At 38.6% G+C, this 16115-nt stretch overlaps 1 protein-coding gene across 7 annotated transcripts in view; it reads right to left on the bottom strand.

The window, feature by feature from the left end:
• The window catches only part of ZNF385D (zinc finger protein 385D), a 368989-nt gene that overhangs the window by 276698 nt on the left and 76176 nt on the right, over window positions 1-16115 (bottom strand). For all 7 annotated transcript variants that reach the window (XM_072651193.1, XM_072651195.1, XM_072651196.1 and 4 more), the window contains one exon: window positions 9847-9989. In XM_072651193.1, the coding sequence (XP_072507294.1) occupies window positions 9847-9989 (143 nt within the window). The remainder of the gene's footprint in view (window positions 1-9846; window positions 9990-16115) is intronic.

Raw genomic sequence — 16115 nt, 5'->3', positions numbered from 1 at the left:
GTTTCAGAAGCTCCAGCTATTAAGTAACTTGTCCAAAGTCATACACCTAGTAAGTGGTAGAATTAGAATTTACAAGCAGGTCTTCTGACCCCAAATCCAACATATCATCCACCACTAGGAAAATTTTGAATGTAATCTCAGTGGCTGATTTCATCTATTTTTGAAAATTGCTTAGTTCAATATAGAGAGGTCCACACTAGTTTATTAACCAGTAGGTGATAAATGTGATGCTTTGGCAATCCTTAGAATAAGGAAAAGTACACAAGAGCCTACAGTCTTGAATGGCTGCTTAAGTTTCTACAGTGATTAAGGTACAAAGGCAAAAAGTGGGGGGGGGGGCGGCGGAGATACGAAGAAGATCTCAAACCATAGATTTATAAAATTCCCTGTTGGCATACTAACTGAGGCAGCTAGGTGACTCAAAGAACTCAGGACTTGGAAGTAGGAAGATCTCAATTCTAATCCAGTCTTGGACCCTTAGTAGATGAATGGGTCTGAGTAAATCACTTAACTTTTCTTACCTGTTTGTTACCTCATCTGTAAAATGAGGATGATAAAGTCACCTATCTCCCAGAATTGTCGTTAGGATAAAATGAGAGAAATATTTGTAAAGTACTGTGCAGACCTTAAAGCATTACATCAATGTCAGGTATTAATTAAGATTACTGTAATTCTTACTCTTTGTATCATTATTCTTGCCCAATATTCAGCAAGCTGATTTCATAATGGAAGATGAACCATATCAACACTGACCTTCTTAGTATAAATGAGAACAGAAAAATAAAAATTACTAGAAATAGATATAGAACCTTGAACAGTAGGCTCTCAATCATGATTTAATTGAGCTTCTATGACATGGAATAAAGGCTTGATTTCCCATTACAGAGGAAAATAAATAGGAGAGTTGATTTTTTGAAGACAACCAAAAATAATATTTGATGGAACACTTGGTTATTTTTCCCCGCAGGGCTCCTAATGAGCATAAGTAAAAAGACCTTGACAGCCTACATGGAACCCTGGAAGGTACCTTGGAGAGTGTCAGTTACAACCTTCTCACTTTATAGAGGAAGAAAATCAAGTCTGAAGATCGTGAGTTGCCCATGGAGATACAAAAGGTAAGTAGCAGCCAAACCAAAAGTCAAACCTCAAACTTCTGACTCCCTACACAGGGGTCTGTCCAGTACCCCACCCTGTCTCTAGATAGTTATCAGTTACAGAATATGAAGAGTTGGAGAAATTCTATTATAAAAAGTTGACATCATCTTCCAAACTATGTCAATATATGTTTAATAAACAATAATTCAATTCAAATTTGTATCTAGGATAGGGCAATAAAAATCATGTTGAAAGATAGGTTGTAAGATTAAAAACATGGAAAGGGTAAAAGGCTTCTAGAATACCTAGAAATCTTGGGTCTATGTTATAGATCATGACTATCTTGTCCTTTCTTAAAGGCACTGAGTTGTACGGCCCAGAAAATAGTGAGTAAAAAGCAGCAAAGTAATGAAACCCACTATATCATAGACAGTAGCATTGAATCATAGTGACTAAAAGCTTTGTATTGACTGGGATCATTAATACATTATGGTATGCATGAACTTCACCATTTGTACATTTCACATCAGCATGCTGGGATCAGCACACATCATTTTCATATTCACGTTATGTGATAAAATTTATAATGGTGGAAAATTTTTAAGGGGAAAAATTTTTAGGAGGATTTTATTATGCAAATATAACACAGGCAAAGCACAAAATGATATAATCAATTCTTTACAACATCCTTCACAGGAAAGACAAATCACTCAGAAATCAACAACAGCATATTTATTGTATTTCCCTACTTTATAAATTTTATACCCTTGTTGTACCTCTTGCATCCCATTTTGAGGACACGATATGACATTTTTTTCCCTTTCCCTCAAAATTTCCCCTAGGTTAAGTTCCAACTTCAACAGTTGTATCCCTCTGAGGACTCACTAAAAGCAATGAAAGATGTGTAAACAGCATTTAGTTAAACTCTGTCCATTGGAAATAAATGGAAGAATGGTTAGCTCCTACTCATACCCCTTCAGCTTTTCAGTCTTAGCCTTTAGAGATCTATTGCTGGCAGTCGGGGATTAACTAGGCAGGACTACCAACTGAAGATGTCTATGTGTGACCAGTGAATCTGGGATGCTCAATTTCCATTCTACTGAAAACAAATCTGGAACACCACAAATTTATGCAGAAACTCCACCCAGATGAGAGACTGAACTTATATAACCCTTTACTACTGGAGCTTTTCAAATGAGTTCCCAAAATTTCCTCAATGTTCCTCATCACAGCCCTCCAGGTTCCTATGGGAGGTGGTTGATGAGTATTTGCAAAGACTTATTCTATCATGTACTCAATAGTTATCTACCAGGAGTTCCCAGAATGTCTATTTTTTCTCTTGCTATCATCCAAGTGAGAAATTATGCAAGTCACCATGAAATTATATGAGGTACTGCTTGCTACTAAGTTATATTTACTAATAACTGCCTTAAATTAATGATTTTAATTAAGTGACAATAAAAATGTACAAATACAGTCATGTACTCAAATACAGTCATGTACTCAATTCATAAATACTTGGTAATGAATTAATTTATTGTTAATTATAAAACCTTAGCATCAATTACTGCACACTATGCCACAAGACTTATAGACTCAATATTTCTTACTATTCATCTGCTATATGTATGTACACAATTCATAAATACTTGTTAATGAATTAATTTATTGTTAATTACAAAACCCTACCATCAGTTGCTAAACACTATGCCACAAGACTTATAGACTCAACATTTCCCTTACTATTTATCTGTTATGTGTTTTCCTTCTCTACACTTACAATGATGATGATGATGAAAAAGAAGAAGAAGAAGATGAGAGATGGCATCTAGCATAACACTTTAAGTTCTGCAGGTCTGCAAAAGATTTTCATATATTACCACACTGGAACATCACAACAACTCCGTGATGATGATAGCAGTATTATTCCCATTTTAGAGATAAGAAAACTAAGACTCAGAAAGGTACATATTATCTCAGGCCTGGTGGTGAAAGAGACTTCAGAAGCCTTCTAGTTGAAATCCTCTAGTCTGCATATGAGGAAAGTGAGGTCCAGAGCTTAATTGAATTGTCCAGGGTCATACAATGGGGAAGAGCCTTGAGGAGAGATTTGAACATGACACTTTCTGATTCTACTCGCTATGTCATTCTCTCAGAAACCCTACCCCTCCTAGAAGGTTCAGATTATATTACACCTGGAGGAAGCCTTTGAGAAGTTTGGCAGCCATGATGAATTCTCACCTTCTATGGCAGCAACCAGAGGTGACTTCCTTTAAAGTGCTTGATGTCAAACATTTTAATAACTATTTAGATATTGCCTCACTTTGTTTTCTTCGATTTGTCTTGCATCCTCAGTGAAATTGTAAGGGACTACCTCAGTGGCAAAAACAAAACAAAACAAAACAAACAAAAACAACCTACTAGAGTTGGATTCAGAAGACCTGGGTTCCCATTCCAGCTTCCACTTCTCACCTAAGTGACCTCAGACAAGTTACTAAACCTCCATGTTGTCAACATCCTCATCAATAAATTGAGAGGGTTGCACTAGATAACTTTTAATATCCCTTCTAGGTCTAAATCAGTTATTGTCTACAAGGTCCGAGGGTTCCTTGCAGGCTGAATGCTCGTGTAGGTTCTCATATACACCCTCTTCTTCTTCTGGGGTGAACCATGTTATGGGTAACAGTACCTATGGTGTAGCAGGCACTCTGGAAATGCCTTTTGATTTGTCTTAGGGAGAGGCAGCATAATATACTGGAAAGCCAACTGGGCCTGGGTTCATATCCTTCTTCTGGTGCCTTACTAGCTGAGTCATCCTGGGCAAGTAATTTAACCTCTCTGACTTTTGGTTTGCTATGCCATAAAGTGAAAATGGCATCTACCTGTAGTACTCATTAAAGAGTACTCATGAGGCTTAGTTAATATAAGGAATGAAAAGTGCTTTGCATATCTGAGGCAATTAGCAGTTTATTCATCATTCATTCATTTATTAATTATTATTATTCCTCACATTTCTACAGAAGCTTAAGGTTTGTAAAGTACCTTCCAAGTGTTGTCGCCTTTTATCCCTATAATGACTCTGAGGGGCAGCACTGTTATGATCCTCAGAGAAGATGTAGACATGAAGAGAGAATTCCAGGCATGGGGAGTAGCCAGTGAAAGTGTCTAGAATTGAAAGATGGAGTATCTTGTTTAAGGAATGGCAGAGTCCAGTGTCACTGGACCACAAAGTACATGGGGAAAGGGGAGAGAAAGAAGGGACTTGAAATGTGTGTGGGCCTTCAGAGGTATGCTATAAAGGGATTTAAATAACAAGTGTAGGAGTTTATATTTGATCCTGAAAGTAACAGGGAACCACCAGAGTTTATTGAGTAGAGGGGGTATGACATGGTCAGACACGCTTTAGGAAGATCACTTTAATGGCTGAGTGGTAGGTGGGCTGGAGTGGAGAGAGATTTGAAAGATCAAGATCAACCAATAGGTTATTGCAATAGTCTGGGTGTGAGCTGTCAAGGACTTACACCAGGGATGTGGTATTACTGGAGGAGAGGACACATAAAGATGAGGTGTTATAAATGTAATATCAATAAACCTTGGGAATAGAATGGATATAGGGGGTGAGATAAAATGAGGAACTGAGGATAACAACCTCATTTTGTGAGTCTGAAAACCAGGAGATTGGGGTTCCCACTACAGTCATAGTAAAATTAGGAAGGAGTGAAGGATCTTTGGAGGAAAGATGAGATCAGTTTTGGACATGTTGAATTTAAGATGTCTACATGACACCCACTTTGAAATGTCTGAATTCCAGGCAGTTGGGAACTTGTGACTAGAGTGTCAACAAAGAGTTGACAGCTAGATAAATAGATCTGAAGATCATAGAGATGGTATTTGAATCCATGGGAGCTAATGAATCCAGTGAAGAGGTATAGAGGGCGAAGAAGGCCCAAGATAGAAGAGTCTTATAGGGACACTCACGCTTTGTAGATAAGACGTGGATAAAAATCCAACCATGGGGATTGAGAAAGTAAAATCACATAGGTAAGAGAACTAAGAAAAAGTTGTGTTACAAAAACCTAGAAAGAAAAGAGTATAAAGAAGAAGAAGGTGATAGTATGAAATGTTGCAGATTGATCAAGAAGAATGAGAAATGAGAAATTGATGATTAGACTTGGTAATTAAGAAATTTCTAATAACTTTGAAGAGAGTAGTTTTGAATGAATGATGAGATTGGAAGCCATATTGTTGAGTTAAGAAAAGAGGGAGACTAAAGGACATGCAAACATTATTTTACATATCAGTCTTTAGGAGTTTAGCTACAAGAAGAAGGAAAAACATATAATGATTGATAGTGGAGATGGATGAATCAAGTGAGGAGTTTTTGAGGACAGAAGAATCCTGGGAGTGTTTATAAGCAGTTGAGAAGCATCTAATTGACAGGAAAAGAATTCAGATAAATGAGAGAGCGGGGATGGATGATAGTGGGGGCAATCTCATGGAGAAGATAGCATGCAATGAGATCACTTGTGTAAGTAGAGGGATTAGCCTCGAGAAGGAGAAAAACCATTCTTCATATAATAAATCAGTGAAGAAGGACATGGTGGCAGAAGGCATCTAGGGGATACAAAATAAGGAAGAGGAGAGAAGAGGGAATTCAATGCATATGGCTTCAACTTTTTTTTCAATAAAATACAAGGCAGCATTCTCAACTGAGAAGACAAGATAGAAGCAGTCGTGGAAACACTGAGGAGAGATGAAAAGGTTTGGAAGACCTGCCCTGGGTAACGGGATAGTGAGTTCATTATAATTATCAGGAATAAATTATAATTATTTCATTACAGGTACAAGGTATGAAAAGATTGCATTAAAGCAGTGAGGGTCCGGCTGAAATTAAGTACCGTATGTTTGTCATGCACTCAGTCAGCACAGTTGATTTCTTCAGGTCTTTTCAGCAGCATCTGTGTAGGTGCAAAGGAAGTAAATGGCGGAAGGGACCCAAGACTTGGTGCGCAAGTCTGGCAATATAGTAAGGGGAAGGGACTCAACAGGAAGAGGACAAATGAGACTAGAGCTGGGTCACCAAGGGAGGGAGAGAAGATATGGATGAGAGTTTTACTAATGCAGAGATAATGGCCTAGGGAAGAACACTGAAGAGTGGAAAGATTGGAAGTCATGATCTGAACAAAGAATAGGTTGCAAGGCAGAGGAAGAGGTTGAATGGCAATAAATTGGAGAAGGATGTGTCAATGGAATACCTTATCCACCCCCTTTTAATTACAGCTTTATCCTAATTGTTTTCATACCCCTTATCAATCCTTATTTCACGTGTCTCCATCATTATAAGATTAGTATCTGACTCATTTAGATTCAATTCATGCACAAGTCAAGATATCACTCTCATGACACCATTGGTCCTCTTCTAGAGAGAAGAATGAACAACAATCTTAGCTCCCATCAGCCCAATCCCCTCCGCTGCCAGGCAAGAAACCTGAGGCCAAGAGGGATTAATTGACTTGGCTTGGGTTACACAGACATTAAGTGTCTAAATCTGGATTTGAACTCAAATCTTTCTGTCTTTAAGCCCAACATTCTCTCCATTGGACACAAACTTGGACACAGCTGTGCCAACTCTCAAATGCTCCAGATGAAGTAAAAGTGATCCAAAGATGGAAAATGACTTACTCTGTCAAAACCCAGCTTTAGGCCAAAGTTCATTCCCTCCAAATCCTTTCCAATTTTATGTTCCTTCCCATTTTCCAACCAATATTTTAATTAATCATTAATTACTGCTCCAGGGGATGTTATGGGTTCTATCTAGAAACTCTCATGATTCCTGGACAACTCCTGTGGATTCACAAGAAGATGCCTTAGCTCAGAGTTGGGGAACCTGCAGCCTTGAGGCCACATGTGGCCCTCTAGGTCCTCAAGTGTGTCCCTCTGACTGAATCCAGACTTCACTGGACAAATCTCCTCAATAAAAGGATTTATTCTATAAAATGGACTCGGTCAAAGGGCCACACTCAAGGACCTAGAAATTCACATGTGTCCTCAAGGCTGCAAGTTCTCTGACAGCTTAAAGACAAAAGCCTGCCTGATACCATACAGGAGTACTCAGAGGCAGCTGAAGGTGGCTTACTTTGTAGTGAATCTGTAGCAACAACACATCTCAAAATGAAGCAAGAAATCATTAGCTTTTGTTGTTTCTTACCAAGTCAATAAACTATATCCCACTCTTCCTCTGCCTCAAATTAGATCTTCATGATTTTCCACAAAGGATATAAACCATTATAAAGATCTGAGATCTGGGGCTAAAAGTGACACCAGGGTTCTAGCCCAGTGCCTTCCATTATATAGATGAAGATCTGTGGCCAGTGGAGGAGTGACTTGTAGCACTCTGAACTTGGAGGCAGAAAACTTGAGTCCAAATCCAGCTGTCACAATACCTCTATGGGCCTCAGATTCCCACATCTGTAAAGTGGGGAGGAATATAACACTTATACTACCTACCTCACAGTGCTGCCCTGATGAAGGGAATGACAATTCTTAGTAACTATACACATGAGATCTGTTCTGATGGTATTGTCCAAGGACACACCACATAGCTGATTCATACGTCATCCAGAAAAAAGGCAGAAAATGATACCTGTCAACCAATTTATGTCTCAGGCTTAGCAGTAGAATGCAATCTATGTGGGAGCAGGTATTATTTTATTTTTCATCTTTCTGTACCTTGCATTTAGTACACACAGTGTCTGGTACCTGATGTTCAATAAATACATGTTGCCTTTGAGAGATATAAGATCCCTGATCAATGAAATGACTAAGCATGATTGCAGAGGGCTAGTGATGAACTGTGCTACCCAGCTGCTGACAAACAGATGACAGATTCAAGATGCAGAATGAGACATATTTTGGGATGTGACCAATGTGGGAATTCCTTTTGCTTGACTACACATACTTGTTAAAACAAAGTTTTATTATTTTACAAAATTGGGAATGAGGTGGAAGGGAGAGGAAAAAATCAATGCTTGATATTGAAAATGAAAGGAAAAAATAAATTCTTGTTGAATTGAATTGCTAGCCACCTAAAGGCATAGGAAAGTAATTGCATGGACAATTTTCCAGTTGTTTGTCAAGTCACAGAACCATAGATTTAGAGCTGGAAAAAGCTTTAGAGGTCATTGATACCAGAAGTCCTTAACTTTTTCATTTCCTGGACCCCTTTGGCAGTCAGTCTGGTGAGGCCTAGGGACCCCCTTCTGTTTTCAAATGAGTGCAATAAATTTCCTAACATAATAAAGGAAACCAATTATATTGAAATGGAGCGCTTAATATGTTAAGAGAGAAAAAATCATGGACTCCAGGTTCAGAAGACTTAAGTTAAAGGTTAATAAAAAATTAAGATGTATTTTTTTCCCTTTGAACTTTTTGTGTATCTTTAAATTTATTCATGGACCCCTTAGGGAATCCCATATTAAGGACTCTGATCTAAACCAAATTATTGATTATAGCTACGTGAAAAGAGGGAGTCATGGGCAAATGACTTGCCCAAAGTAACATAACTAGTAAGGAGCATATTAGGAATAAAAAATAGGTCCTTATCCTCCTATCACATTGCCTCGGATACTATCACTTAACTTGACATAGAACTCAAGTCCGTTACATGAGTGCCAGACAAGGGCTGCCCCCCCTGCTTTGGCACTAGGATCAGGCCCTGGAGGACATAATCTTGCTTCATTCTCTTGATGGATAAAGATTGAGCTGGAGGAAAAGGAAAGAAAAAAATAAAGCTGGAGCCCAGAACAAGCAGCTGCAGTGCCCAGATAAGCTTTGTTTGCTCCAGAAATATGCAGTGCCCACCTTGACACTCCACTCCACTGCTGCTAACATGTCTTGGCACTGCTTTGCTCAAGCTTGGATAGGGCATCTTGATGACTTCTCAAATAGGTTAAGAAAAATGAATAAGGACCATCTGTCAGACTAGGTTCTAGTTTTTTAATTCAGTTTCCATTACTGCCCCCTCCCACTTTTTTTTCTACATTACAGGAATTAGCACAGAAATCTAGGCTAAATCAGCAACCCTCTCAGAAAGGAAACAAAAGAATATGAATTAGTACCCACAGAAAATAGCCATGGAGAATTGTTTTGGCTACTGTTGGCACAGCCCAAGACAAATGGAAGATAAAAAAAGGAGCACAGTGAGACGTGAAAACAGTAAGTATCCCATTATGAAAATTTTTTATTTGGTTGAGGTACAGAAGAAAAAATAAGATTACTATCTAGAGGAAAGGGTGCTCTAAAAATGGAACACATTGATGTATTTTAGTACTAATACTACTGCTGTTGTTACAACTACTACTTCCTCAAAGTCCAGATAAAAGCAATAAAAATACACTGGCCTCCCCTTTGAGAAGTCTCCTTATTTTATTCTAATATTCTCAACCATATCAATTTCACTTCAAGCACATCCCTTTATAACAACTGGGTCTTTGGCGTTGCATAGAGGTTGTCAGGAGAAAGCATTATGAAAAATGTAGCCAAATCTAGGCCCTCTCTCCTTAGACAAGGAGCTGATTGTGGACCCTTTGCATGATCTAAGAGCCCTCTGTGTTTAGATGATTAGAAGGGACTATAAGGTCATGACTGTGGGCAGGAGAATACCAGGTATTGCAGAATGGGCCTTTTGTCTTCTCCAGAACATAAAACCCACCTACTAATAATGCCATGAGCTTCAAGAACTGAGGTACTTACTGCATTAAAGTTGGGGAACAGATTGACTGCAGCTGCAGTGTCCAGAGGAAATGGAAGAAATGGTTTTATATCCAGCGAGGGCTGTAAAGGTGGGGCAGGTGGACGCACCAGGGCTGGGAGAGCAGGGCTCTGGCATGTGCCACCTGGGGACAAGAAGGGAAAAGAAAAGAGTTAGCGAGATCCTCTGCTTTTACATGAATGATTTTGATGCAACACTTGAAGTCTGCCACAAAGGATTAGAAGCCATTACAATATTTCCCTGGAAATCAAGAACTCACATGCCAGTTGGGAAACCTATTGCTATCAACTGCCAGAGAACTTTCCCTCCTTCAGAAATAGCTAGTTATGATTCCTCCCTCTGCCTTCAGATTGAACAGATAACACTGGGAAAGTGTCTCAGGGCTATTTCCTGCCAGGCAGCCAGACGGGATTCAATTATCAATCACATTTTCAATCAAAATGCCTTCAAAACCACTAGACTCCGTATTGGTTTTCCATTTTTGGGTAAATACAGCCCTCCTGCCCATCCTCTTCTAAAAAGCTTCTTATCTTTCTGAGGTGCTTATGATAGGCGGTGTGCCATTGTTTCCTTAGATCTCTCCTTTTTACAGCATTCTGAACTCTGGCAGTGGTAAGCAGAGAAGTAACCTTGCAGGAAAGACAAATCACCCTACTTTGCTGCCTTGGTAGGTGAGGGATTAAAAGGCTATTTTTAATCCACAGCTACCAAAGGAGTGGGGCTACTAGGATGCATTCCCCAAGAGTCAGTCCTCACTTGTAGCTGTCTAGAGCTATTATCAACTACACTAGATTTTTTTGGGGGGTGTCTTTAGGGGTCAATAGAATTTAGCATCTTCTTAAATGACAGCAAACCTCATCAGCCATGCTACCAATGGGCGTTCTGTGCTACCATTATGAAAATGACGATGTTCCCTTGCATACAAATCAATAGCCACCTGTTTGCAAAGGAGCATTTTTTGCCATGACCCCCCACCCTCACCCCCAGGACAATGTGTCAGTCAGTTGCCTGGAAGCTGGAAAAATTCAAACCCCATTTTCAACATCCAATATTTCCCATTTTGGTTATATTCCAAAACATCAATTTGCTGTTAATTAAAGACTGTTTGAATCCTGGGAAACTGTTAAAATATGCCAGTGTTCTTCTAATCTGAGAGGCAGGCAGCAGACTGTAAAAAACTTACTGGGGAGAGGCCAAGAAATATTAGAAAAACAAAATGCAGTGGGATTTTTTACCCTTCTCTCAGAACGTTCTGAAGAGAAGAAAATAGGAAGGAAAGAAAAGGTAGATGGGAAAGAGCAAAGTGAGAGAGACTCTAAATCCCAATATGGATCTACCATTTTATTTGGTGGTAAATTAGTGGAGTCCGAGGTGACCAATAGCCATAAGCAAGAGTTCCTGTTTCAAAAAAAATTACTCAGAATTTCTCTTAAAGAACCTCTCCTTTTTTCTTTCGCTGACTATATCTCTGTGTGACTCTAGTTGCTTCTAGGTGCTCTCTCTCTCTCTCTCTCTCTCTCTCTCTCTCTCATACACACACACACACACACACACACACACACACACACTCACACACTCACACACACATAATATCCCTGATTTCATGCCCTCTACATAACTCTAATCATTTTCATTAAGATTCCACACGTATCAGGAAGGATATACAAAATCTACCCAATTGGGTAGAAAAGCTGCTATGAGTATGACTTAATGCCTATAATTGAGGGCTAACAGCAAAAGATTTAATTAAACACTTGCTGTAGCCAGTCAGCTTTCCTGCTTCTAGGTATAAAATCAACCGGAGCTAAATAAGCAAACATAATTTTCCTATCATTTCCATAACTTTCATGAAAAAAAATCACAGATAATAACACATCCAAAACTGGAGAGTGGGGGCAAAAGGGAGAAGAGAGGGGAATTTTACATTTACCAAGAGGACACTTAAACACATCTGCTATCAAGGAGTCTTGAGTTAAACTTCCACAGAGGGCACTTGCCAGAGGATTTCGTGAGAGGCTAAGCGAGTACAGTATTCCTTGTAGCTTCCTAATGCCTCACCTCCCCCAAACTACTGAAATGTTTTTATGAACCTGCAATGAATTTTAATTGGTTCTCTTTGGAAAACTAATCAGCAGAGTCATATATGGATTCAATAAATCATGCCACTTATGTTCATGAGTCAAAATAAAATCTTTCAGGATCAGCGATTTAGAGTAAGAGAGGATATTAGTGACCACTAGTCTAATCTCTTCACTGTAGAGATGCAGGAACTTTAGTCTAGTTAGAAATAGAGACAGTCTCAGTCATGTAACTCAGTCTTATCAAATCCAAATAGAAGTGCGGTCCACTATTCCACATATAAGAATCCTTGCAGCCTGGATATTGGCTTAGTTTTAAAATAGTAATATTATCTGTTTTATTGTATTTTCATTTATTTTGTTAATATGTTTCAATTATATTTAATCTGGTTCAGGAAAGAATCCACATAGTATTGTGGGATGCATGCAACCTGGGTTATGTGTTTGGCACTTCTGATGGAGCTCATTAATGGACAAATGAAATATGAAACCAGGGCCTCTGCTTCCAAAACAAGAACTATTCCCAATACGCCCCATTCCCTCCCTAAATTCTATGTCACTTCAAAACATATTTGATATTATTTGATCTTTCTGTTGTTTTTCATCTCTTACTAATGATCTTGCATGTAGCATTAAGAGTAAAACTAATTGGTATGCTCACGATCACACAACTACTGTATATCAGAGGGGACATTTGAACCCAGGTCTTTGTGACTGTGAGGTCAAGCCTCTTTTTACTTCACCACTGTTATGTCATGGATTCTAACAACAAAGACATTATGCAACATATAAAAAAGTAATCCTGACAAAGAATATAAAAAATATAAATGTAGTTCTATAATGTACTATCCATGAGGCCTTGGGTAAATTTTAACTCCCTGAACACCTGTTTTTTCATGGATCACTGATCAATAGATAGGAAAGCCCTCAAAGCCCATGCAATCAATGATTGTGCTACAGGAACTCTCCTAGGTGCTGGAATTACAAAGATAATAAATGGAGCTACATTTGCCTTCAAGGACCTTATGTACTATCAAGAGAAACATATTTGTATATGGAAGTATTTACATGCATATACATGTACACATATGTATATATACATGCATGCATACATGATAAGTTAATTATATGTTTAAAAGGAATAGCAACTTGTATATAAGCAATTTGTGTTATCCATGTGTTATCATTTTTTTAAAAATTATACTATGTCATGGAAATGCTTGTTTTAATCCATAAATTAAAAATAAAATAAAATTATAAATATATAACAACCTATATACATGTGCATATATATACATGTATGCATATGTGTACATGTGTATATGTAAGTGTACACACACACATGCGAGGAGGGGCGATTCCCCCTCCCAGGTAAGTGCCTTAGAGTAGACTATAAATTGCAAAGACTGATTGTGAATATAGATATCATTGATATTTCAGTGCAAATATACATGTATTTGTATATACACATATATGTATGCACACAAACACTATGTGCGTATATGTGCATGTGTATACGTGTGTGTCCATATTTATATATGTATATATGTGCATATGTGTGTATATATATGTAGGTGTATGTGCATATATGTATGTGTGCATAAGTAATTCCTAACCTTGACCTTGCTTGGTGTGTTTCCTCATCTGTAAAATAACTGGGTTTGGACTGGATGGCCTAACAGGTCCCTTGAATAGCAAGTTCTAAGATGAAATGATCACTCTTTAAGCACCTACTATGTTTAAAGCAATTGAATGGTATTTCCATTTACAAGACAGAGGATTTACTTATAAACATTAATAATAACAGCTGATATTTATATGGTAATTTGAACCCTTCTAGTATTTTACACATATCACACTTGGACCTGGACTTTACAATCCTGCAAGAAATATACAACAGATAGCATTGTTGGGATTGGAAGCTCAATTCCGTGTGGACAGTCTTGGGCGGGTAAAGGTGGGAGCTTCTAAATCTTAGAGCTCTCACGAGACCCCCCCAGGAAACGGCAGGGAATCGAGGTGAACCAAGCTATCTCGTGTATTTCCGCCTCTTCCCGTGAGAAACGTGATGGGAGAGAGATCTCCCCGCCCTCGAGATTGTCCCGGATCTGGGCACACCTAGTTACCTAACAGCACGGTATTCAGATGCAAACTATGCGGCTGAAGGTTAAGTAGGATTGAGGAAGCCTGAAAGCTCTCTTAGCACCGTGAGGAGCCAAGAGGACAGTAGGCTCCGCTTTTCTTCTTTCCTCTCTCCCCTCCCCCTCTCTCCCCGCTTGTACTTCTACTTCCAATCCCTTAAGATCTTAGCCTCCTTAGGAAATCTCCCCCTCTTCCTCCTAAGGAAGACCCTCCTGCACTTGTAACCGAGACCCTGAAATAAAGCTCAACCCTTGTTCAACTCTGGAACGTCCTTTCTCTCATATGAGCATCCGGTTTTGGCCAACCGAAGACCTCGGAGGTGAGGTAAGAAGACTTGGGTAGCCCACACAGGCCTCTAGGCCTGGCATAGCATTATTCTCATTTGAAAAATGAGGACACAGAGGCTCAGTCAGATTGAGGAACTTGCACATGATCACACAACTAGTAACATTCCCAGGAAGCATTTGAACTCAGGGTTTCCTTACTCCAAAACCATCATATTATCTACTACATCCCACTGTCTTTCTAAAATAGCAAACTCTGAAATATGTAACTTGATATAGATGATCCAAGTTTGTGAAATATGAGTTGATTAAGGTGTTTATATTTTGTTTAAATGAAATGGAACCTTGAATGTATTCTCTGACTCGAATGCCTCTTCAAAACAAAGTAGATGAGTTCACAGGGTATGTATGGCTAATGGGCACAACCAATTTAACTTGCTTAAGCCAGTGGGGTTCATCAGAGCACTGATGGAATAAGTTCCCAACCAATTTGGCTGATTAAAAAAATTAATGACTTGACCATCATAACTGTCAAGCCAGTTGTTCATTCAGCCACAGAGATAATTACCTGATCCTTTGGGGTCCCAAGGACCAGCAATTCAAATAATTCTAACTAGAGGTCAGCTTGGTGCAATCCTCCACTTTCTTTTGCTGGTGTAAACTGCTGATACTGTAGTGTAATAACAGTATGATGTAACATTGTAAATCAACATTTTGAAGGATTCCTGGACAGTATTGCACAGTCTTTCCATTTAGGGGAAATATTTAACCTTGGACTTCTGTACTTGATCCAAATAGGACAGCTCAGCTATACCCAAAATCTGGCCAGACAACTTAAATTATTTAATCTTTCCTTTCCCAAAGTACAAGACTGATTTTGAAAGTAATCAAGAGTGGCCTCGGTGAATTATTTGTGATGTTGTCAACCTTGGATCTGTGATTCGTGGAAAGACGGGGGAGACTGGGGAGAAAAACAGAAATTGTTATTATACAAGGCAGGAGGAATCCCTGAAGATGTGACATATTGAAAATAGGGGGCTTCCCTTAATCCATCTTTCTCTCCCTGTCTCTCCCTACCATAACAGATTTTTAAAAAGTCTTTAGATAATTATCCACTTCTAAAAAATGGGTGATGTTCCTAAACTGCAGGAGGAGGAAAATAACATATTGCACATTGTTATGTCTTCAAATAGGCATTTTTGGATTAGGGCACAACTTTTGGTACTTGTCCCAAAGTTCCTCCCATCTACTCTAATGCAATTTGAATAATGTCATAAATCTTTGCTATATGCCTGGGCAGAATACACACACACGCTAACTTTATCATAACAAACTTGTGTTTGTTTTTCTGTCTGCTTCATTTTGCATTGTTCATTTCAATGAAGTCCCTGATGAGAACTTATTTTTTTTTTATGAGTTGTATCCTTTGCATAAAATTCAAGAAAGAAAAAAAAAACTAGTCAACTGAGCTTTTCAGCTAATTGAGATTTACTGTAGAGTCATTCACTGAAGTCACAGGACTAACTTCTTTGGGTTCACTTAAGGGGATCTTAAGCTAAATAAACATTTTCAAATATTTGGTTCCAAATTCTACTTCCCTTCCACCCCACTTATTGTCTCTCTACTTTGAATTAGAGAAAGTACTTAAAATAAGCAAAACTGAGAATATGAATTACTGAGAGACAACCAGTCTAAAAAAATAACAGACTTCATCCATATGCAAGAGCAAAGACTGAGTACATTATA

This window comes from Notamacropus eugenii, chromosome 3 (assembly GCF_028372415.1).
Source record: "Notamacropus eugenii isolate mMacEug1 chromosome 3, mMacEug1.pri_v2, whole genome shotgun sequence".
Taxonomy (NCBI): domain Eukaryota; kingdom Metazoa; phylum Chordata; class Mammalia; order Diprotodontia; family Macropodidae; genus Notamacropus; species Notamacropus eugenii.
Note: the sequence above shows the minus strand (reverse complement) of the source record. Positions and strands in the feature narration are given on the sequence as shown.